At 37.8% G+C, this 25,380-nt stretch overlaps 1 protein-coding gene across 1 annotated transcript; it reads right to left on the bottom strand.

Moving 5' to 3' along the window:
- Positions 1-3,540: 3,540 nt before the first annotated feature.
- Positions 3,541-7,035, bottom strand: LOC132558577 (uncharacterized). Its single transcript, XM_060223162.1, has one exon. The coding sequence runs from the start codon at positions 7,000-7,002 to the stop codon at positions 3,541-3,543; it is 3,462 nt and encodes a 1,153-aa protein (XP_060079145.1). The 5' UTR covers positions 7,003-7,035.
- Between the last annotated feature and the right edge of the window lie 18,345 nt (positions 7,036-25,380).

Raw genomic sequence — 25,380 nt, 5'->3', positions numbered from 1 at the left:
AACTTAATGGACAATGGTGACGACACGTGTTCCTGTGGTTTTCCTACAGAGTATAAAACCTTTAAAGAATAGACAGGTTGTCGCCAGGTCCAGAATTACCACAATACATAGTTAGGTGACAGAGCGTGCCAAGAAGCCTTGTGGTCGAAAGGATATCCCTACACCCGTATCTTACATTATAAACAACATTTAATATATGTTAATATCTTGTAGACTCCCGATATTTGATAGTACGTTTCTTCCGTGACAAATGTTTGGATTTCTTAAACACGAAATCCTTCGTACCAATTTGACTATTTAGTATTTATCGTGCTGATGATACCTTCTTTGATGTTGTTTAAAATCAAACAATTGACAAACATATTTATATTTTCTGAATATCATGATTCCATTTTTGTCTTCGAATTAACTGATCATGGCTTTGTTGTCGTTTGCGTCTGGCCCATGATGACTCACAAGGCACGACTTACGGATCTACAACCTATAAATTTACATTATAATACATATATATAACTAATTATCCTAATCCTTTGTCTTTGTAACAGTATGATTTATAAAGACTTCGATGACTAATTCCTTATTGAGATCGGGTTTCGTGTTTACTTAGACATGTATATGTTTGGTAGGCTAGATTTGTTTCGGCGATTTTAGTCCTTGAGAACACTGTGTCTAGTCAATACAATAGTTCAGTAAATATGATCGTGATGATATGATAATTTTTTTGTTAAACTATGCCAATTGTAATTCACGGATTTCGTCCAGTTGAAATATTATGTCTTCTATATACAGTGTATCACTGCGTTAACTTAAGAATTTAGATATTTAACTTTCTTAAAGAAACATTAATCATTGTTTTTCTCTCCCTTTATGCTATATTTAGTTCATTTTTATTTTATCTTTTTCTAACATAAGTAGTAGTGTAAGATTTCAAATAATTGTCTGGTGTTATTTTGATGATGAAATTCACACATTATTGTGCCTAATGAATAGAAATATTCGGTTTTGTGATATGAGGTAAAAACATTTATTTCACCTAACGATCCCGCAGCTAATGGCTACAGATTTCATGATAGGAGATTGTCTTTCTTATCAGTATAATTGCGACCTTTCCACAGCTTTTGTATTTTAAACTGTTAAAACCCCTCTTTTTGTGTAAAACCAAATACTTCTGTGTTAAACTTTAAATATCTAAAATAGTAACCAAGGACATAACAGCTTGTTTTAATTGTGGTGTCATTGACTTTAACACGCTCCCTAATTTACTGTAAAGCATCACGATTAATTATTGTTAAAGTTGTCAGGCGAAAATTTCGTCGTTTAACACAGAAATGTGTTTAAATCACCAAAGCAGTTTATAGTGTGATAAGCTTAACAAGAAAGTTACAAAACTGAATCTAATTTTTGTATTGAAAATTGAAATTATGTTTTTAACACTTGATAAAGGCTATTCTCATCTATTGGCAGAAAATCCAAAATCATTTTTATAAAGAAGGTATTTCTGATTTTAAAGCATTTTCAGAATAACCCGAATGTTTAATTGATAATTTATCAAGCTAACATGACTTGCACGGGTGGGACATAAAAGTTCTCACATGTCCAGGAACAATTGAAATGTAATGTATGATGTGTGTCTCAGATCCTTCTGTTTAAAGAATCCAACATCGATCACACATATCACTCGATTGTTGTCAAATAGCTTCCAATTTATAGAAAAGGACGTTCGAACTTTTGTTCATGGGATGATAAATGCATTAGAAATACTTTCATATATAGGTGAGTCATGTCTACAACCTGTTTAATTACAGTTAACAATTTTAATTGTTTGTGGACCTGTAATACATAGTGTTAGTAATAATAAAAGTACACCCGTGAAATTGTTGTTAGTCAGAGTCATTTGCGTGGTTTTGCGGAAAGGTGCAATCCTGATGTTCTTCTAATCTCTGTTGCTGCGAACTAAGGGGGTTTACTTGGACTTTGAGTTTTAAATATTGAAGAGCATATGTTCCCAAAATGCAATCGTGGTATAACTTTCAATCTTTATCGAAATTCAACAGAAAAAGGATTTGGTTCGAAATTGTACTTTTCTTCAAATATTTAGTACAAATTATGAACTTAACCTTTTCTTGACGCTCCTTTTCGATCGTAATTTCGAGCTACTCCACTTTTCAACACGTTAAAACAAGATTTTTGTATGATCGTGGGGATCTCGTTATCATGGATTACATGATTTGACAAATAAATGTATTGTCGACGTACCCTTTGTTATTATAAGTGGACATATAGTGTGTCGACGAAAGAATGACGTCATGATCTAGCATTATCTGTTTTGCACTTTGACAGAACATTTCAGTATTTCCTTTTTTCCATTTTGAAGCTGAAGATATTGTTTTCTAAAATAATAAGATATGTATAACTACGTCTCATATAACACTTAATGAATTGATAATTGTTACATATAGATGAAAGTAAATTAGAGATTATAAACAGTCTGTATACAAACAGTTTACTGCAGCATCACACATGATTACCACGTGACTGAGAAAGATGATTGCTATTCAACGTGTTACTAAATATAAAAATGATGACACATACGAAAAAATTATATAATTAACGTTTTAATCAGTTTATACATCTGTGAAAATGTATAAATAAGTCATATTGGAAAATCATTTTAAACAAATTTCCAAATATCCACTCTCTTTCATAAATAGTAATTTTTCCTCTCTTACACCACACCATCAGAGCTAATCCCAACAAATCACATGTTTTAACATGTCGTCTACTACACAGACGGCCTATCCAGATTAAATCGAGCGTGTTTCTCACCTTAAACCGTTTGACTTTAATTACCTGCTACATTTTTAATCATTCTCTTAACAAATGAATAAACAGGCGAGTTCTGTAAGTAAATGTAAGCTTTCCCTTCGGCTCTACTGTTCACAGTCAGAACTGATATATTAGTATACTCTGAGCACCAGTTTTAAAATTATCCTTTTCGATATTGATATTACTTAAATCTTTGAGTCTGTTTCCATTGATGTTCTTTCGGCCAGACTTAGAACAGATTAATTAGAACCCCAGGTACAGCTTACATTAGGTGAATGAAACTCAGCACTTTTCCACCTTTATGTCACTAGTCACTAGCCTTGTAGTCAGCTGTAGAGCGAAATACTACACGTTAAAGTATAGAGAGGTCACATAAAGTAATGCTTGTAAATGTTATTTAGCACTGCCATGAAAAACTCCAAAGTCATCACATTCATTTGCATATTCTCAACAGCCACTTAAAATAATCCATTACATGCAAAATTCATACGAAAGGCAGTGTAATTACTGAGATCAATAATAACAAGTATTGTTTTGCACTTAGCTTTGTAAATCCGTTAATTGTTTGTCGGTAAATAATATTCATATCCTCCATTTGTCAGAGTTTTTGACGTCATTGCACGCATTACTTATTGGCAAAAATTGCACGTTTAATCTATGTGAATAGTTCGACAGAAAGGTGATAGAAACCTACACAACAAATGATGACGTTTATCACACATATGTTGATTGAAGAAACTGGGGTCCAGTCTCAATACCAAAATCTAATGGCGGGCTGTCCATAGTCGTGTAACCATCCTCGTCAAGAAACTCGCCACATTTCACCTGATTCACGCTGATTCCAAGGTCTTTGAGTTTCGATTCAATTTCTAATGATTCCGAGAAATCAGCACGGTTCTGCCTGTTAGACAGAAGAAGGTAAAAGTTTTCTCGTCGTTTCGGCGGGGGTTGTTTGATGTCATCAATATAGTCCAAAAGGTCAGAGGTCGAAAGTTTAGATGCTCCTTTACTTAAAGGCGCATTTTCGTTAACCTTTCTGAGATCCATACTGCCGTAACCGTCCCATGAGTTTGCCCTTGACCTTGACTTATTGACGTGATGATGTGTTGAAATAGCACTGAAACTTGCCCTTTCTGGAATGTTGGAGTTAATGTCCCGCATCAATAAATATTGTTGTTTTTGTTGTTCTTGTTTCTCCTGCTGTTGTTGTTTATATTGTAGTATTTTCTGTTGTTTTTCCAACTCCTGCTTCTGTTGGAGAAGTTGAAGCTGTTGTTGCTGCCTAATAAGCTGTTGTTTCTGTAACAGTTGTAAGCGCCGCTGAGCTGGAGCTTTATGTGCCTGAGATAACTGTTCTGATACAGGACGCTTTTGTTTATAACCAGTCGGCAATAATGGTTGCGGTTTGACCGGAAGTTCTTGTGATGATGGACGTTGTTTTGGTTGTTTTTTGGAGTTTTTAATCACAGTTGAATCACTGGTTTCACTTTTTACTCTATTAATGTGCTGTTGTTGTGCAGCGTTAAACAGTATCCCATGGTTTACATTACCTCGCTGGTTCCCAGGAAATGACGAAAACTGCGGCATTAACGATTGCGGATGTGAAACACGATTCCTTGGACACTGTATGAGGTTCTGAGGTATGAAGGGTTGTGTATGCATGATGAAACTAGAGTTCATAAAACCACTTGATTTTGGCATCCTGTGGTCGTTCCTGGCGGGAAGAGCAGGAGGCTCATATGGCACGAAAGGGCAATCAGGGTGTAAACGCTGTAATTTTACTGGAATACCATTCATTCGAAGGCGCATGTGTTCCTCGTACGACAGCATCTCATCCCCGGGGATTGTTTCATACACGTGATCGTCCCTAGGATCCCTCTTAGGTGTTTGACACCCGGGAAGCCGCGTCGTAGCGTAGGGCATACAGTCATTGATATTGGTGGTCCAGTTTTGATTTATCATGGCCGGTCTGGGAGTGGTCATGTTATCTGGTACTTGGGGATGAAACGGATGCACGTCATTTCCGCTCCCCTCCCAGTGCACAGTGGAATTGTCATTTGCTGCAACACTGGTGTCCTCCTCCAGATAGCACGGCTGACTCGCACTCTTGGAGGGATTTTCGTTCGTTGAAGCACGTGCACTGTCTGAATGTGGCAGTGCTGCATTGCGATCAAAGTCAGTGGGATCAGCTCCAAGAGGGCGTCTTAAACACCTCACAGACACTTTTGGTGGATTACCAACAACTCTGTCGAAATGTTTTGGTTGTGGAACCTGATTTACATTTGTAAGTACATTATCACATTGAGTTTGAAGTGGTTTAATAGCTTTAAATTGATCTTGGCCTAAACCAGTTTTTGTGCACGTGTTCGTTGGCGTCGTTTCGCTCGAAGATGACGATGATGGAAGGTTGGGGTTGTCCCCAATCAATCTTTCTGGTTTTAGAGGAGGGGTATTCCTACGAGGTTTCCTCCCTTTCTTTTTACCTTCAGCAGAGTTTTCTTCGGTTTGAAGGTCATGAATGATCTCAAACATTGACCTTGCAACCTTTGTTAATTGATAACTATTTCTCTCTTTAGGGGAAAACACGGCACTATTTCCCTGTTGTGGTGTTAGCACTCTGTCTTGTTTAGGTTTCCGAGATTTGGAATTTGATTTTAAATCATTTGGCACAGAATTGTCTTTTCCTTGATTGTCGGGCATCCTATTAAGAATGACTTGTGGAGATGAGGTTGGCGTGACGTCTCCATCAACAGGCGCGGTCACTTCCGCGTTAAGATTGGAGTCCGACATCGAGAAATAGTCCGTCAATGGATCGTTATCTCCTTCCGCTGTTTTGGTACTCACATTGTTGGCTTTATTTCTCTTAAAAAATATATTGTCAATATCTGCCTCACATGTATGCAGGGAATCACTTTCATATCCACTTGAAATCGTAACAGGTGATGACTCGTTAGAATGAAAAATATCAGCACTGACATCATGAGCAGAATCATCCGGAGTAGATGTTATTTTGTTGTCCGATCGTCCGGCCAAATTGACTCGGTCAAGGGAAAGTGTCTGTGGAGGTTTGTGTCGCGGCACGACGCTGTCCGGTCGTGGATGTAAATATCCACCATCTTGTGAATGAAAAGAGATATCATGTCTGACGGACACACGTAAAGGATCAGTCATGATTCGATCGTTCATGGACCCACTGTCCCAGTCAAATCGACAGTTGTCCAGTGGCAGGATGCCCTGTAGACGAAGTGAGTTCCAGCACTTACTTTGGACACTGAGTTTGTTAGTGATACAAGGATCTTCCCGCAAAGCGTTGTCTGTGATGGCTTGGAGCGCCCGCACGTTCACGATTCTCGGGCCACAATGAGTTGTTTCGACCCGTGCAGGGTTTCTTACACACCGACCAACAGAATGTATCTGATCTGCGGACTGATTAAGACGATCCGTGTGACTGAGACACCTATTTTCCAATCCGACCTGAGGATTGTAACGCCGAACTTGGCCATTGTTTGGCCCTAATGTGGCACTGTTTTGACTCTGACGCGGAACACTTCCACGTAACAATACCCCGTGTGATTCTGTCACTGCTCCCGAAACAATGACCCGCGAATTAACAGTCTTATCAGCTGTTCCCTGAGAATTCACACATCTTGATGATCTACATACACCCTGGTTCGTGCTCCCAACACTGCCGAGGCGCCCTTCACTCAAATCATGCATTCTATCTCGGTTGCGATTCCACTGATCGGCCCGGCCAATCTCCATTGAACTCACGCCTGCAGAACCATCCAGATCGAATTTCTGTCGATTGTTACGAGTTTTTTTGGCCCTTTCAGTCTTCACAATCCGCTGTATTTTAGCTATCTGATATGAAACAGTAGTACTGTACCTTCTTTTGTATTCAAATTCTTTATCTCTTATAGTGGGACACCGCGATTCAGTTTGAATAGGTTTAAATCCAACTTGGTTTTTAAAATCCTCACACAAAACGCGTTTTGATTGAATGATTTCTTTCTGAGATGTGGCGATGACCGATGGTGATCGTGGTCTTCTCACAGGACTGCTGCCAGGAGAGGAGATGTAGGTATCAATATTTATCCTGGTAGTCAGAATTTCCTTGGACTTGTTAGGATACTTCAGGCAGACAAAATCTTCAAATGTAACATAGAGGAGCCACATCTGCCGCGTCAATTCCGAGCTCTGAGTTCGGAGGTCAACCTGCAACAACAATTAGACGTAAAAGTTAGACGAGGTGCTCCAACGTTGTATGAATTAACATAGTTACTGGTGTAAAAGTCATAGGTCATAAGACAATGATATATATAACTAGAAATTAAATTATTGTGCCGTAACACTGTCAACAACAGGTCACTTATGTCCTGGAAAAGTTCCGGCGAGACTGGTCGCCAAGGCAACCAATTGCCGAAAAACGACAATGAAGACAAAGCATGCCTAGTGACCATGAAGACCTTGCGGGTATTCATCATGTATGTTGAATATTAAATAGCAAACAAACGTTTTATGAACGTTGATTTATCTATTCACTTAATTGTGACATAACAATGTTTGATAAAAAAATAATTTGGTCGAACAATTTGTTATAAGTATAAAGTTCAATAGAATTTTAATGTTCTTTTTTTTCAAAATAAACGGAGTGTTCAGCCTCGCTGACTATTCTGAACCTAGCGTTAATCTAATACATCTGTTTGTACATAGGTTACAGAGAGTACGTCCCTGGCCATTCCTATAACTTGTATACCTGTACATAGGACACAAAGAATGCTCTGCTCGTTCGGGAAGATCATGTGGAAGATCCAAACAGCGATATAATTATAAAACGCTGTCTGGGGAATTTATTTATATTTTCTCGAACAAGAGATTTGATGGTGCATGACAGAGTATTTTTAATAAAACTTATCATGAAGCGTTGAACTGTTTAAAACCCAGCTTCAGGTGTCCCTGTCTATTCGCTACGGGCAATATCGTATGAGCATGATATGGCCTACTGATAGCAAAAATGCTTAATTTCTGTAATACATCTTTAAAGAAAACCACAATCAGAAATACTTGAAATTAGGAATGTCATAGCTGAATAAAGCTGCACGATGTTGTACGAAATGAGATAACAATGCTCAGCAAGTCAACGAAAAACGTTACAAAAACTAACAAACCAGCATACATCTGTCTAAACTGTGCTAATGATGGCAGACTGTAACGTAGATTTTACGCCAATAATTAGATAGGACACACAACTGTTTAGGCCCTTAGGAAATATACGTGTTGTCGTCTAGATCCTATCGTGCTGGGGTAAAGCTAGCGTGGAACATTACGAATCGTAAAAGGCATTGAAAACTTTATGTGTCGTTTCATGACAAAAAGTGTCATTTGAAATCCGTATTTGTATTATAAAACAAGCATCGATGATTTACTTTAGTAAAGAAGGAGGGGTGGAACGAATACTCTAAAATTATCGCAACATAACAAACGTGTCAGCTTGATATTTTTGAAGATACCTCCTGACATCGGAAATAAAAGAAAAGGTTTGCTTCGGAGTGTATCGGAAAAATCTTTTCTGTCATTTTACAAAGGGCGTGGCAAAAATAATTTCTAAATGTAATGGTAGTCATTGAAACAAAATTACCGAGCACCTAATTAAACGCTGCCATTTTTTCAGTTATTGATTGTAAATAATTACTATTTCGTAAAAAAAAGCAAAGAATAACAAGGCAACGTGCAAAGCTTTAGAATGAGATTAAATTGACTTTGTTCAGAAAACCAATTTTGGTGACTTGATGGCGCGGTTTGACATGGGATAAGATATCGGGCTACACAAATTTAATACAAACTTTCTATCAAAACCACTTTATTTCTTGACGTACACCGTATTCTAACCACTTCCGATGATGATTGTGTGTTCGCTGGTCGTGGAATTTATTGGTAGCACATTTGGTGGTGACGTAAACTTGAGATATTCACATATATTTGGATATGTTTGATATTATACCTGAAATATGATCTCACCTGGGCTTATTTGCATATTTTGGCTTTTAGCGACAGATAGGAAGTGATAATGTCACGGAGTCATTAATCACAGATAAATGTTTACAGGTAGGAGTTTTACAGGTAGATTATGGTCAGAATCCTAACACAATGTGTTACCTGTCATACCAAGTGACCTAGGTGAGGTTAGTAGTTTGCTTCAGGTGAAATAAGGCTGATACACATAATTATACTATTCAGGTGTGAACGCATATGATTAAATCTTGTGATAAATGTCGTCCCATTAAGCGGTTATTCTAAATGCATTCTATATTGATAAAAAAAATCTGTGTGATAGATATTAATGAAATATATTTCCCCAATAGTTATTATATTTTCAAATGAAGCATCCTAATGAAACCATTTCACAATACATTTTCATAAAATAGTCTACGGTGCGTGTGTCAGATTTTCATTTTTCACGTACGCGCGTTTCACATAGAAAGCACGTGTCACACTATCATGTGAAATTCGTGATTGCAGAAGTAAGAGATATTGCGTTGTTAGGTTATATGGGCTGGATAAACCATGCAGGTGAAATTGCGGAATGGGTAACGTGTGATTCCTGAGGTTAGTTCGTGATCTGTAATCCTTATTTAAGGGCTATCGTGTTGGCCCCGGTCCCTTCAATTGATCAACATGTCATCTTAAAGCGGATTAGAATCGTCAGTGTTCGTCTCCTTCACATAATCGCCCGTCCTAGCAGGATTTCGTCCCGTCAGACAAGGCTTTAACACGACAGAGTTATCGTCCGTGAATCATTTAGACAATTTGTATGACAGGTTAGGCTGTATAGATCTATGATGTCCATACACCTCTATCGGCCCTGTCACTCACCAGCTAACAATATATATTGATATAAAGAACAATAGCCTGCTTGTACTCATCAGCACATTAAGTAGATTGTTTACATCTTAAAATCGAGAAAAAGAATTAGATGTAAACATCTCTCCCTTTGATATCAAACCATGAAATAATGCCAGGAAAAAGACGCATACCTTTGTGATAATGAAAGTTACAGGTCGTTTTTTATTTTTTTTTTTTAAAAAGGTCGTGAACTAAAAAAATCTTCGAACACAAGAATGTGTGTTTGTTTTAAATATCAAATTCAAACACGATGCCCCGAGATGTCCACACATAGACACAATGTTTCGGATTAGCAGCTTTGTACGGTGACACATATCCCTTGACAAAATACGGAAACGATTTATGTCATTAAGACCGTAAACCTGTCGTATTTAGTTTCTACAGTGTATTGGTGGTCAGGGTTCTGGTCATCTCAGAAGATTTGACCATGGGTATCGTCACTTCGTCTAAACTGTTCAGAGGCGGAGTAATCCCTGGCCTAATTGGATGTCCACCCTCCTCTCCCCCTGTAGGGATAATGGAACCCTTATTTCCTTATGGTCGGCTCGTTTGTTCACAGATCTTTGATCCATGGATCTAAGCCTCCCCACACCCCCTTTCTTGTGGCTTAGCCGTGGCATGGTGGTGTCACTGTATTATCATATTACCTCTCTGACAAATAAGTTAAAATTGCCCACTGATTTCCTTCTCAGCGTGGTATATTGCGAGGAAGTACCCTTTGCACTGCCCCACCCACAATTCCTCACCGATACCAAGTTTTTATAATGATAGAAATGTTGCTATGATTACCCCTCAAACCAGTTGTCTCGAGTGCCTATTATCACAGGGTCATCTACACAGACTCTTTGTTATAAATTCTAATAATTCTCAACAATGTTGCTTGCTGAAATAATAAGGAAATAATTGGCGTAAACATTTCTAATACATGTTATCATTTTTCAGACTGCGTAGTTGATTGAATTGAATATGTTTTCTAAAGTACATAATACTTGTCTACCTACACTTGTCAGGTGAGAACATAACTTAATTAACACTGTGGTAACATAATGAGGGCGGGTCTTTGTTGATGTAGCCGATAATCAGGTATTCAAGAGGTAGTGTAAAATAGTGCTAATTCAACCGACAATGGGTTGTATATTAATAATTGATAGACAAATGTAGACGGTCAGTTGTGTGGTTACAGACATTGGTCAGTGGCTCCACGTGAATTATTCATCGTATTCTATCACACACGTTACTATAATTAAACCGGTGGTTAAGTTGACCTAATTAGTCTACAGGCGTTGTATATATTCATGTTACTGTGCTGTCCGTTGTTATCAGATCAAGTAACGTAATATTCTCCTCGCGAACAAGATATTTTACATTAGCTACTACACAAAAATCTGGAATTCATTCTTGAATAAACAGAACTTGAATTGTTATCTTATGTTCTTTGGGTTTTCTTTTTTTATAATTAGGGGTCAAACTTTTGGTACACTCTCGGGGCACACTTTGTGTGACGCCCACATTAAACCAGCAAGAATTTGTATACAACACCTGTGATTAACAGCTTGTACATTTCACCTGAGACTTTCATACAGGTACGATAAACAGTAAACAAACATGCTTTCCGACTGATGGACTCTGACAAATGTAACACGTCTGCGTCAGGTTCACAACTGTATTACAATAGAAGCTGTGATGTCTCATGAACAAAATTGATAGGTTTAAGCTCGGCATTTCGATCGATCGTTTTGATCAAATCGGCAAAGAGATGTTAAACCATGTCACTATCAGTGAAATAGCTTTATAATAACTGTACATATTTCTACACCTTCACTCACATTACACAAAAAAGGCAAAAATACAAGTTTCGGAACAAATAATTGATAAGTAATGGAGTTATTCCCCCAGGAATACAAGAACATATACACGTGCAAGTGGTGTCATCGCGGTCGAGCGCGCGTTAGTACATTTCATGTGTAGACTTCAGAGGAAGAAAGTGTTAATTTATACATGATTTTGTACTACAAATTCTACAAATGTAGAAATTGGAAATTGGCACACGATATGTGTGTTCTATAAAACGTATCAATAATTGATTAATAATATCGATAATTCGTCTGTCACGGTGACGTTTTACAGCTGAATCCACTTATGTCGCTCTGCTCTCTCAACATTGCATGCGAAGAGGCAATGCGGGTCCAAGGGGAATTTCTTGGCCGCTTACTCTCCTCGCAGTGCAGGTCTTATAGGTCGCTGCACTACAGAATGTACCAGACATACCAGCAATAAAGACGAGTATATACAGAAAGAGACTTCCCTGTAGCTTACTATTTTGAAGAACATTCTTATAAAATTTGTGTTATTTCCTTTAAATACAACTAATATTTGAAATCCCACAAAATTGTAGTTTATTAGTTGAATGTCTATTGTATATTGTTTGAGTAAATAAATAAACTGACAAGATAAGAAAAGTTGTCTTTTTTCATTTAAATTTTCTCGAGTCATTAAATAATTAATGTCCTATATTACTACTAAAATCATTAATAGCTTAAGTGATAATATTTTTTTCAGTGTTATGGTCTGTCACGCGTGAAGTCGTTATATTTACTTTAAAATCTTCTAACACTACCTAATTTTGCTATTTTATACCTCAGTGTATAGATGGCGTGAGATTGTCGTTTAAGTTTGAAACCAGCAGACAGATAATAAAGATGAGCATTAACCATTAGACCGACTAAAACTGGTATCAATGCATGAAAGGATGGAGAGATTTCACACGCACCCGGTGTCAGTATGAGGTACCAGAGGGAAGCTGGATTTATTACACGGGGACCTGGTTTCCATGAGAAAGCGTTTTGCCAAAGGAGGGCTTGATATATAGCTTGGACGCCGATATCTCCCAAAAGAAATATTGCTATATGATTTTTTGAAAACACAATTTGTTATCAATTGGATTGAGTCAATTTCAGTTTTATTCGTGTCATATTCACTGTGTTATAATCCAACGAATCTAACTTTTTGTCTCTTTCTCGCTCTCTCCCTCATTACACGAGGTGTACCAGAGACTTGAACTGAGTAGTAAAATTATTGTCGAGCTCAATTTAGTTCATAGTCAACAAAATTTAAATAATAGATAACTGACTTTAAAGGTTTTTTTAATTATTATTATTATTTTATTTATTGTTTAAATATATGATGTAAACAATTCTAGAAATTTCAAGAGAAAATTAAAAATATATAACTTGTCATCATATTGTAAAGGACAAATATCAAACTGATGTATGGTGGAAAGCCGAAATACATATTGTATTCAAACCCACACTGAAGAAGAAGAAGGAGAAGAAGAAGAAGAAGAAGAAGAAGAAGAAGAAGAAGAAGAAGAAGAAGAAGAAGAAGAAGAAGAAGAAGAAGAAGAAGAAGAAGAAGAAGAAGAACTACCTCAACATGAAATACGAAAAGAGTTAATGAGCAACACAGCCTATTTTGATTTTCTACAGATCTTCGTTAAAAATAAGATAGAAATATCTATCACTTTGTTTAACGAAGGCCGGTCAGATAAATCACTTGAAATCTTGTCGATAATTTAATCAGCTTTTGAAAGAATATCTATTGTCTTTATATCTTAGGGCTGTCATCGACTGATATAAACATTGGACAATCTGACAGTCCATCTTACCTGACTTAAGGCTGGCCCTTCTTATGGTGTTCTCAACACTATCATTGTACAATCACTCATGGTAATCACTCTATCTGTTAAATCCAGGTAAAAATATCGCAGCCAGCTGACTTCACGGGCTGACCAAACTTTTATATCGACACAATCTAACTAAATCCAGGTTAAAAAACAACAAATGTTGTATCCAGGTGAGTAACTAGATGTCTTGGATAGCCAGGTAAAAAGACAGGTAAGTACATCCGAGCGTTGTGCTACAGGTAGATACACTGATACCTGTACGCCTAGTCGCCAATATAAGACCAGCTTAGCGTAACACCAACGCGCCTTGTGAGTATGCGCTAAGGCTGAGTAACCCCAACCCACGACCGACACTGGATACGGGTTACAGTGTGTCAAATATGACAGTCGACACGGCGATACGAGGGGAGGGAGGGTCAGTAATGAAGGTCTACCCCAGTCAGCTCACCTGCGACCAGGCAAGTATATGAGGGATACAAAGGCATCCACTCATCCAACGAAAGGTTTTCAAAAACACCCAAACAACAATTCATAACAAAGAAGATAAATTGAACTGCTTACAATATACATAGCTCCCAGTCGCGTGAATATCTATAACATTTGTTTAAGCAAGCGACCAATCAACTAATTGTTAGTATATACGTTCTCACGTGAATATGCTATCTAGAATTTCAATACGATTGTATATCGATTTCAACAAAAAGAATCATATGAGACAAGCAACACCTTTATGTCTGAATTATTTATCTCGTAGGTATGTAGAATGGATGTTGACCAAACGGCCATTTCCACGCTTTACTGTAACTTATAACGTATATCTGATACATAGTCATGGATTCGCAATGGTCATGTTTTATAACCATTTACAACGCTGTCTTGAGATCTTGCCAAGAGATTCTTCCTTTGGAATACGAATCCAACTGAGATACCTTCTGAGTATTAGTGAGTTGCAGTTGCGCGTTTTGATTGGTCGCGATGTACACTGTTTCAATGGACTTCTCATTCACATGTCGGAAGTTCTACAAACCAATGCTTCATATCAAATACAAGGCAAATTCAATTATTGGTAAACTCTTAAACTCACTTCAAAGAGCGCAAGAACAATCTAGGAACTTTAGTAGTAATGTGACACTTGGATACCGATATCCTTTGACAATTTCAGGGATACGATAAATGGGTATCTGATCAAAAGCTATAGAGAATATCAACATGTCAAAAAAAATCATAATCCAAACTCGAATTCGATCAAACTAGGGCAAAATATGAATAAAATAAACGATTTACATGGAGATTCCTAAAAAAAAGTACAAGAACAATAAGACCAGGTATTCCTGAAAGGGCAAGCGTTTTCTGCTTCTTGGAAGACACCAGCGATGTATATACAACAACGGCACCAACAAGGCAAACTAACGGGTATTTAACACGTCCAACTTCATATCATACACACTACATATGTAAAAATACTAATAAAGAGTAGATTTCCTCATAAAGACACAAAGAAGAAGCTTTGTTACATTGAAACGTATAGGAAATGTATAAAAAGTCGAGGGTAGGGAGGGCAATTTGTTTCGCGGTAAAGACGCTAGTTCTTTGACAAATCTTAAAAAAAACATGCAGTTGAATTTCCAAACGGATTCACATAGAGACTTTGAGACACGGATAAAACGTATTGAAAACAGACATGGTCTTCCAATCATATTTATTACTTAAGCATGTGTAGTTCGTGTTTACGTCGATATCGAGTGAGTTGCACGTGTAAGAACACCCCCCCCCCCCTCCTCCCTCGCCCACGGTCCTTAAACACTGTTTGAATCACCCTAGGAATGCTGTAAGTATCGGTCTTGTGCGTTCCATTGTCCACGTCCTGAGATGTTTGGATATTAACTTTGGGGTACAGGTGATGTTTACTTAAGGCTATCGCCACAACCTGTGTAAGTTTACATTGATTTTAGGCCCGACGGACTAATACCTTAAGTCAATCACCCTAAACAATTTATCATTTGACAACCCGAAATAACTGTTGCTGTTTTAAAAAATATCTTTTATCTTATATGATATTAAAATGTCCTTTAGCGGTGTTTTTAACTGCCAGTCGAATTAATCTCAATATTTATTTTTGAAATGAGATGTCCTGATCTATTGAGTAGATCATGTTAAGAAAAGTAGGCAAATGCGACAAATAAATACCTACCATTAATAGGAAAGGTCAATAATATGGAAGTCTGTGTGCTGATTGTATAAATGTAGGCTTTCTTTGTAAATGTATTACAAAATCAAACAGTACATACCGCTGAGAGTGAGAGGACCTAATATGGTTCGAACTAAGGGCCCCGAGTATAACAATATCTATTGATATGTTTACGCAGTTACACAATTTCAAAGAAGTCGATACATGATTTTGTCAACCTTTGTTAAATTATTATCCTCAGATGAAGTCCAATGTTATAGTTAAAAACCATGTATTGACCAATGCCGATTTTTGTAACAAGGTCAAAGTTTACAGCTGCAGAATCCCGCTAAATGTGTATACTATAACGCCCGGGAAAGATGATCCTACTCCTTCCGGGTAAATAAGGATATTTTTTTTTATATAAAACTAAGGCATGCAAATGGATACTTAAACTTTCAATAAGAATATTTCTACCGTTTTTGCGTTTTTGGATTTTGAAAACTGCAAATCTCATCAAAAGCTTTGATAAAAATTAGTGTTGACTTAAACTATAGGTGATGATTTCTAGTTCTTTTCGTGAAAATAAAGACGAGGTTGTCCTGGAGGCTACAGTTTTAGCACAAGCTCCACCCTTTTCAATATATTGGGGAATGACATGTACTAACAGATATTATCTTTAAGATACATTTTACATATTGAACTTTAATGCCGTTTGTGTTTTAAGGCCCCGGGACAGAGCGCAGTAAGCCCCGTGTTTGCCCTGTCCCATGCGGTACTAGCCCCTGGTCCATGATTAAGATCCAACAAATCTCTAATACAAACACCTCACCTGTACACTGACAGGTAAAAATAAGGCGTACTTCTAAATCTGTAAACCTATCTCGAACCAGTAATCCGGAAGATAAACAATTTTAATGTTTTCACATCACCCTTCTAATTAGCTCGGGGTAGATTGGTCTATCGCTGACAGACAACGTAATGTTACGGACAAATGTTGTAATATGACGTCATGACGATTTTTAAAATTTCACGGTTACGTGACCATATTGACATCACGTAGTGGTCAACGATTGACAGCGTCTGGTCAATCCATCACGAGATTCACAGTACGTACCTAGACAGACTGACGGCCAACATAAGCGTGTTTGTTTAAGAATCACGGAACATTTAGGTTACATAGACGCTTTACGTTTACAAACATTCTGATATATATTTAATTACTTCAATCTAGTCCCACAATATTCATGGATCATTTGCCTTCCGACCCGGGGATTAAAAAGACAAGATGAAAGGTGTCGTAGCTGAGAAAACCCCTGTCATCCTGGTATCACTTGAGGTATTTTGAGTGCCTTTAAAGGCCCATCTGATAGGGATAAAAGAAAACCAGCCTTACAACTGATAAGTTTCGGGCATTATTATGCATCCAGGAAACTTTACCACAAGAATTCCGTAACTTAAAGCCGCTAAGAAGATAATCTTGGTGACTCTCGTTTATAACACACTGGAGACAGAGTTATGTTTCTCGGTGTGAAAAACATGACGACAACGAGCATAACTTAAGAAAAAAGGAAACGGGGACATTCTACAACTTGCGCGTGCATTACGTAAAAGACACATGAACGCGGAACAATAATTTTTAAAAGATAAATTTAACACACGCTTGTTTGTGGTGATTGATTACAAGTTAGGACACATTATATTGGTTTTTCGAAAATTATTGTTACATACTCCTGAGTTTCAGGTTGTTGATCCGACTGTGACAGCTCGGAATGCATGTAACAACAGACTACACGTGCGCCATCATGGAGTGTATGCCACAATTTATAAGAACGAACAGAAATCCTTTACATGTTGAACAGAAACAGTTTGATTTGCAAAATTTTATATATACACCATATATGTACTTTTTAAATGTAGATAATAACGAACAAGTCATTTTAAATACATAATAACTGATTTCAAGTTACTTTTTTTAAACCGAATGAAAGTTCCTTCCTCGTGCAACAGGCCGGGCTTAGAGAGCAAAAGAAAGGTCTTAGGGACGTTTTTTAAACCCGACATATAGTTTAAAAGAGCTACAGACAGTACATCAGTATCAGTGTAATAAAATAACATAAAATCGCACGATTTCAAGCAACCATCAAATGAAATACACAAACATTATTTCTCTTTTCATCGAAGCAATACATAAGTCAATGAAAGCGTATGATGTGAAGCGAATCTTATGGTACGGTTGTATCCGCTGGGGATGTCGGAATATCTTCACGGCTGAAATCAGTTTGTGTGGAATGAGGCGTGTCGAAATAAATACTTAAATTTATTGTACACTGGCAATCATTTTGAGTGGGTTGTTTTATAAAGCAAGTACTGTAGAGAATAGCCGATTTATAATAATACTTTTTATGGGTTTCGGTATTTTTTAGTAGATGGTTGTAGGATAAACGAAAGGTACCAGGTATGAAGTGTTTTGTGCCAAATTTTGCTGGCCCATTAGTTTTCCTGCTTATCTAAACGTGTCCAATGATGCATGATAAAGCCTTCAAACTCTCCGCGTCACACGCTTCAAACATATAATTAAATGCATCATCTAAGATGCAAAACCAAACAGCGGACTAATATTCCGCATTATGCTTTAGTGTATAATTAAACCCATCATCTAAACTGCAAAACAGCACTGGGGCAGTATTCCGGGTTATTATGTCCCTTGATAGATGCTAATTGGCATGTTATATGACAGGTAGAGGTAAAACTACCTGTAATTACCTGTTAATTACAGGTAACATTGTAGCGTATATCCCTCTCCGGGAGGTCGGGGTATAGGGAACTCATACAGCTCCCATGCAGCTACTCAGTGCAGGAAACTGCCTGCCGGTCGCACTTCGTACCCTTGACATACAGACACAAAGGCATGCCCTCCAGTGTAGTCTTTAAGTGATGATTATACCAGCATCTGTTCGATCTCTACAACATCCGATTAGTTTATCTAGGCCAACTTACAATATGCGACAGGTTCGCATTCGTAACTCTAAGTTCAGCCACGTTAGGTCAGAATTCGCTGTGATAAATTTAAAAGGTATACCCAGTTTAAGAGATCCTCTTTGGGAGGTATATCCAGTTTGAGAGGTACCCAGTTTGATAAATATACCCAGTTTGACCGTCATGTTCACGTTCATTTGTCCAAGGTTTACCAACATAAAGAGTACATTCACATGTTTGTACAATGAAACGAATAAACAAGACCACGTGCATGGACAATTTCGAACGTCTGCAGGAACCCAATCCACGTAATCCCACGTACGCCCATCCGACCCTTCCAAACCTAGAATGCTGCTATTTCATGTGTACAAATATGGCCTTTTGTACGATCAGTTTAAGAGACAACAATAAGAGCTTGTAAAACCAGCGGTAACTCAGTACATTTAGGTCAAATTAAACTGTTTGACTTATTGGACACAAACACATCGATAACTGAAAAGAATATGATAAATAATGGCGGAATATTCGTGGAGGTTTTATCCGCTAAACTCACCACAAATGATTAAATCTTTCATCGTTCATCTCTGCGACCAGAACTCAAATAAATTCCAGACTTCCAAAGCCTTCCTCTTGCTTGCGACTAAAGCAAATAGTTTCAGGTTTTTGTCATTTGAAGTTTAAACAACGCTGTGATTGTTGTTACATGTGATCGTTCTATAGGCCACCCTACATATAATCATATACTTTATACAAACCGATACAATATACTATTAGATGATTCTACCAACGTTTGGATACAATAAAACTCTAACAATTGGTGGACATCTCTGTACAGGCACGACTGCGGTCCTGATATCAATTAAACTACCCGAACTGTTCTCCCCCACATCGACGAGATGGAGAGTAAACACTTGACATTGGAATACGATAAAATACCCAACAATGACCGACCATGTATATAATTAGATCAGGAGAGGGTTCGAGTTTACAAGTCAAACTTATTACCCCGCAAAACGTATATCTGAATTTGGCTATTGACCTCGCGAGACAATGGACGATCATCGCCGACCTAGTCAAACCGGAAAGCGTTGTTTACCTCTCTTGTGTGTTTATTCATTTATTTATTTTAAAGAAAATGATGAAGTCTTTTGTGAAAACATTGAAAATATGGTCAAATTCTTAGATTTAACCTATTTTGCCAGTCTTAAACTCTTCTTAAGTTTAGGATTTCGAAGAAGCGTCATGAAAAATAAATTGGAATGCACCGATGTTAAGTTAACGTATCTTAGCCAAACATGCCGGCACTTACAGGATGTAAGTTAATACCGTGGGTAGATCGGGTATCCCAGGAGAATGTGTCGACAATGGCTGCCCATCTATCGAGACACACTCGAGCAAACCCAGCAGGTGTAATCGATCTCATACAAATGACTTTGTTGAAAATGAAATTTGAAGTTTCTTGACTTGTACAAGAAAAATAAATTACGAGCGTAAAGTAAGCAGGCTTTTGTGGACGAAAATAGATTTCTCACTGTGAATCGACATATATTTGGTTGTGGCATCTTGTCCATGTGAAAGATTTGAGAGAAACTGGAATGACCATATAAGGCAAGAAAAAAGACGATCTCAGTACATGAGGAATTACCTCTCTATGTCAAACCATGAAAAACTGAAGGAAAATTGTCAAATGACAATATCAAGAAGTGCAATACACCGAAATGCAGATATCTAGAATCACAGTATACTGAAGAGTGTGAATATCATTTAAAGGTATACTTTAAGTACAGTGTAGGCTTCAGAGTCGATAAAAGAATGCAAAAACCTTTTGGCGGCAAATGCCATTAGGATATATCGTATGATGGCCAATTAGTATAAGACGTGTACCTGATTTGTTCGTACAGTCGAGACTGGTTCCTTCACCCAACACAATATCTTAGGTCCTACTGTCCGGTTGTCCTACTGTCCTGATGTCCTACTATCAGGATTTCCTTCTGTCCGAATGTCCTACTGCCCGGTTGTCATACTGTCCGGATATCCTACTCTCTGGTTGCCCTACTCTCCGGTTGTCCTTCTCTCTGGTTGTCCTACTGTCCTGTTGTCCTACTGTCCGGATGTCCTACTGTCCGGTTGTCCTTCTGTCCGGTCAAGGTATATGATTAAGCTATCGTATCATTATGCTACTTTCGTCAGTATCACAACAGTGAGGGTGGCCATGCTGCACAGAACTGACCCAAACCTGAAGACCTTCACTAAGCCATAATATTGTTGAGGAAATTGAATTACAGGTTAGGGCAGTGTAACGGGAAATGAACTGTATTGTTGGACGGTGTTAGTTACAGGTCAAGCTCCTCCGGACTGATATTGGCTCTCCTCACCCGGACACTTACCCTTCGTGGCCTTTTTTTGAGCTCTTTAAGTCGGGCATCTGTCTTCCGTGAGCACGCGACAATACACTGGCGCGTAGAGAGCGCACATCTGTCGTACTTCCCTGGACAATTGGCACCTCTGGAGAAGCAACGGACCTCCTTACTGACCAAGAGTGACCAGCCTCTTCAACTCACGAGTTTGTTTTCAATATCGGTGCTCCAATATTTGGGGTGTAATTGGTACTGCTATTCAATACGGTGTCACCAACTGGCGGACCTTTGTGTTTGCGCCTGTACGCCCACAGTGTAAGAGAACTAACGGAACATGTCCCTCATCACCTCACAGGACGGCTAGAGGTGTTCCACTGATCTAAGGGACAATGAAGGGTCAAAGTTCTGCATTATAGACGGTTTTAATAACTCGCATAGATTTTGGGTTAGGGCCACTCCTGCTCTGAACGAGGTCCCAGAGGAGTAACAAGGTTGCAAGGGAAATATAAAAATGATCGCAAGCTTTGGTATCAACAAATTGAACAGTACTCATAGCAAACTTTTTATCCACTTATCTTCGCAAGCTTAAAATTATTTGTGGCAATCATGTTTAGGATATTTATAACGAAGCTATTACAATTCAATTATCAACATTTATTTTTATGATTAATTATCAAAATCACGTCAGACAAATGCATATCCATCTTACCAGATTTTATGTTTTTTCCCTAATGATTTAATTTCCAATTTGTCGTCACCAATTTTACAAAAACACATCAGTTATACAATAATTAGTGTATTGATATGACTGTATGGCGTTATCTGGTCCATATAAGCACATTAACTCATTCATAAAATCATAACACCGTCAGTAATTAACACACTTATTTATAAACCACATTTTCCTTATTTGAAAGATGAAAGGAATAATTTCACATCATACAATATCATAATGACGTTAAAAATTATCGATTATCCATAAAATTCAATAAGTTGTCCGCATGTTTAACAAAATGTATTTGGTCCGTGACCATCCTTAAAAGAGGGTGTAACTAAACTGGACGGCTGATTGCGTGCTTTAAGCTGGATAAAGAACCACGAAGAAATAGGACTATATTGAGTACGGCAATGATTAATACAGCAAACATATTCTGCGTTTTCACTCCATTGTATACGGGAAGACATCAACAAGACATATATTTAGATCAATCAAATTAATCACTGAAAAAACTGATCTATTTTAGTTTTATGATAAACCTTCAAACGAAATGATTACGAAAACCTAACTTATTTGAAAATGAAAGGAATGTCCACGACATATAATATTGATTTGTTTAGTGAGTTAACTTAATTTATAGAGATATTAATTAAACTAATCAATTTATAAATAGAACGACTTTCTATCGGTGTTGTACACGTAAAACGTTAGGCGTCAGATATCAAATAAAACCTTGTCATTTTAGCAATAAATTGATATAATAGACCTCACGGCTGGTCACTAATTGATACACTAGATCTCACTACTGGTCACTAATTGATACACTAGACCTCACTACTGGTCACTAATTGATACACTAGACCTCACTACTGGTCACTAATTGATACACTAGACCTCACTACTGGTCACTAATTGATACACTAGACCTCACTACTGGTCACTAATTGATACACTAGACCTCACTACTGGTCACTAATTGATACACTAGACCTCACTACTGGTCACTAATTGATACACTAGACCTCACTACTGGTCACTAATTGATACACTAGACCTCACTACTGGTCACTAATTGATACACTAGACCTCACTACTGGTCACTAATTGATACACTAGACCTCACTACTGGTCACTAATTGATACACTAGACCTCACTACTGGTCACTAATTGATACACTAGATCTCACTACTGGTCACTAATTGATACACTAGACCTCACTACTGGTCACTAATTGATACACTAGACCTCACTACTGGTCACTAATTGATACACCTCACTAGACCTCACTACTGGTCACTAATTGATACACTAGATCTCACTACTGTTCACTAATTCACTAATTGATACACTAGATCTCACTACTGGTCACTAATTGATACACTAGACCTCACTACTGGTCACTAATTGATACACTAGATCTCACTACACTAATTGATACTACTGGTCACTAATTGATACACTAGAACTCACCATTGTCACTAATTGATACACTAGACCTCACTACTGGTCACTAATTGATACACTAGACCTCACTACTGGTCACTAATTGATACACTAGATCTCACTACTGGTCACTAATTGATACACTAGATCTCACTACTGGTCACTAATTGATACACTAGACCTCACACACTAGAACTGGTCACTAATTGATACACTGATACACTAGACCTCACTACTGGTCACTAATTGATACACTAGATCTCACTACTGGTCATTAGACCTCACTACTGGTCACTAATTGATACATTAGACCTCACTACTGGTCACTAATTGATACACTAGATCTCACTACTGGTCACTAATTGATACACTAGATCTCACTACTGGTCACTAATTGATACACTAGACCTCACTACTGGTCACTAATTGATATTCTAGACCTCACTACTGGCCACTAATTGATACAGAGACCACACTAGTGGTCACTAACTGATATACTAGACCTCACTACTGGTCACTAATTGATACATTAGATCTCACTACTGGTCACTAATTGATACACTAGACCTCACTAGTGGTCACTAATTGATACAGAGACCACACTACTGGTCACTAATTGATACACTAGATCTCACTACTGGTCACTAATTGATACATTAGATCTCACTACGGGTCACTAATTGATACACAACACACCACTACTGGTCACTAATTGATACACTAGACCTCACCACTGGTCACTAATTGATACACTAGACCTCACTACTGGTCACTAATTGATACACTAGATCTCACTACTGGTCACTAATTGATACACTAGATCTCACTACTGGTCACTAATTGATACACTAGATCTCACTACTGGTCACTAATTGATACACTAGACCTCACTACTGGTCACTAATTGATACACTAGACCTCACTACTGGTCACTAATTGATACACTAGACCTCACTACTGGTCACTAATTGATACACTAGACCTCACTACTGGTCACTAATTGATACACTAGACCTCACTACTGGTCACTAATTGATACACTAAATGATATACACTAGATCTCACTACTGGTCACTAATTGATACACTAGACCTCACTACTGGTCACTAATTGATACACTAGACCTCACTACTGGTCACTAATTGATACACTAGATCTCACTACTGGTCACTAATTGATACACTAGACCTCACTACTGGTCACTAATTGATACACTAGACCTCACTACTGGTCACTAATTGATACACTAGACCTCACTACTGGTCACTAATTGATACACTAGATCTCACTACTGGTCACTAATTGATACACTAGATCTCACAACTGGTCACTAATTGATACACTAGATCTCACTACTGGTCACTAATTGATACACTAGACCTCATTGCTGGTCACTAATTGATACACTAGACCTCATTGCTGGTCACTAATTGATACACTAGACCTCACTACTGGTCACTAATTGATACACTAGATCTCACTACTGGTCACTAATTGATACACTAGACCTCACTGCTGGTCACTAATTGATACACTAGATCTCACTACTGGTCACTAATTGATACACTAGACCTCACTACTGGTCACTAATTGATACACTAGACCTCACTGCTGGTCACTAATTGATACACTAGGCCTCACTACTGGTCACTAATTGATGCACTAGACCTCACTACTGGTCACTAATTGATGCACTAGACCTCACTACTGGTCACTAATTGATACAGAGACCTCACTACTGGTCACTAATTGATACAGTGGTCCTACTACTGACCAATGATACCAGACGTTGGCGATACACGATGACTGACTAATGAAGAAGATATCTATTTGTGTGACAGTGATTAAGTACATATTAAAATGTCACCTGGTGCAGTTACGGACCGGTCAAGAATTGATTTAGTGCTCGTTTTGATGGTCTGGACAAGTGACGTAAACTGCTAGTGTGGTCATCTGTTCATTCATAAATATGTATCTACCCGAGGGTTTAATGTTTCCAGTGGCCATTGGGCACTTCTCCGACCAATTTCGGCCAATAGGTGTATTCATTCAGGGGAAATATATATCCATGTTTGACCATTTGTGTCAATTAGTGATGTCTATAGACACTCCTGGCACTTCTGGTGTCTCGACATTGTGTGTGGCTTGTCTGACGTTATATAGATAGGTGTCATATTAAACACTTCCTCTAATTTTATCCACTATTTCCAACAATCACTTATATACATGAATAATCAATATCACACCAATAAATGATATAGATAAATGGTTTATTTAAACACTACATCGCAAAAAATAACGACA

This window comes from Ylistrum balloti, unplaced genomic scaffold (assembly GCF_031769215.1).
Source record: "Ylistrum balloti isolate Yb309-2 unplaced genomic scaffold, AGI_CSIRO_Ybal_v1 Utg370800, whole genome shotgun sequence".
Taxonomy (NCBI): domain Eukaryota; kingdom Metazoa; phylum Mollusca; class Bivalvia; order Pectinida; family Pectinidae; genus Ylistrum; species Ylistrum balloti.
The sequence above is the reverse complement of the archived record's forward strand: the minus strand, read 5'-3'. Positions and strand labels throughout refer to the sequence as shown.

Excerpts from the sequence above, each read along its gene's own strand:
- LOC132558577 (XM_060223162.1), bottom strand. The coding sequence starts at position 7,002 with ATGTGGCTCCTCTATGTTACATTTGAAGATTTTGTCTGCCTGAAGTAT.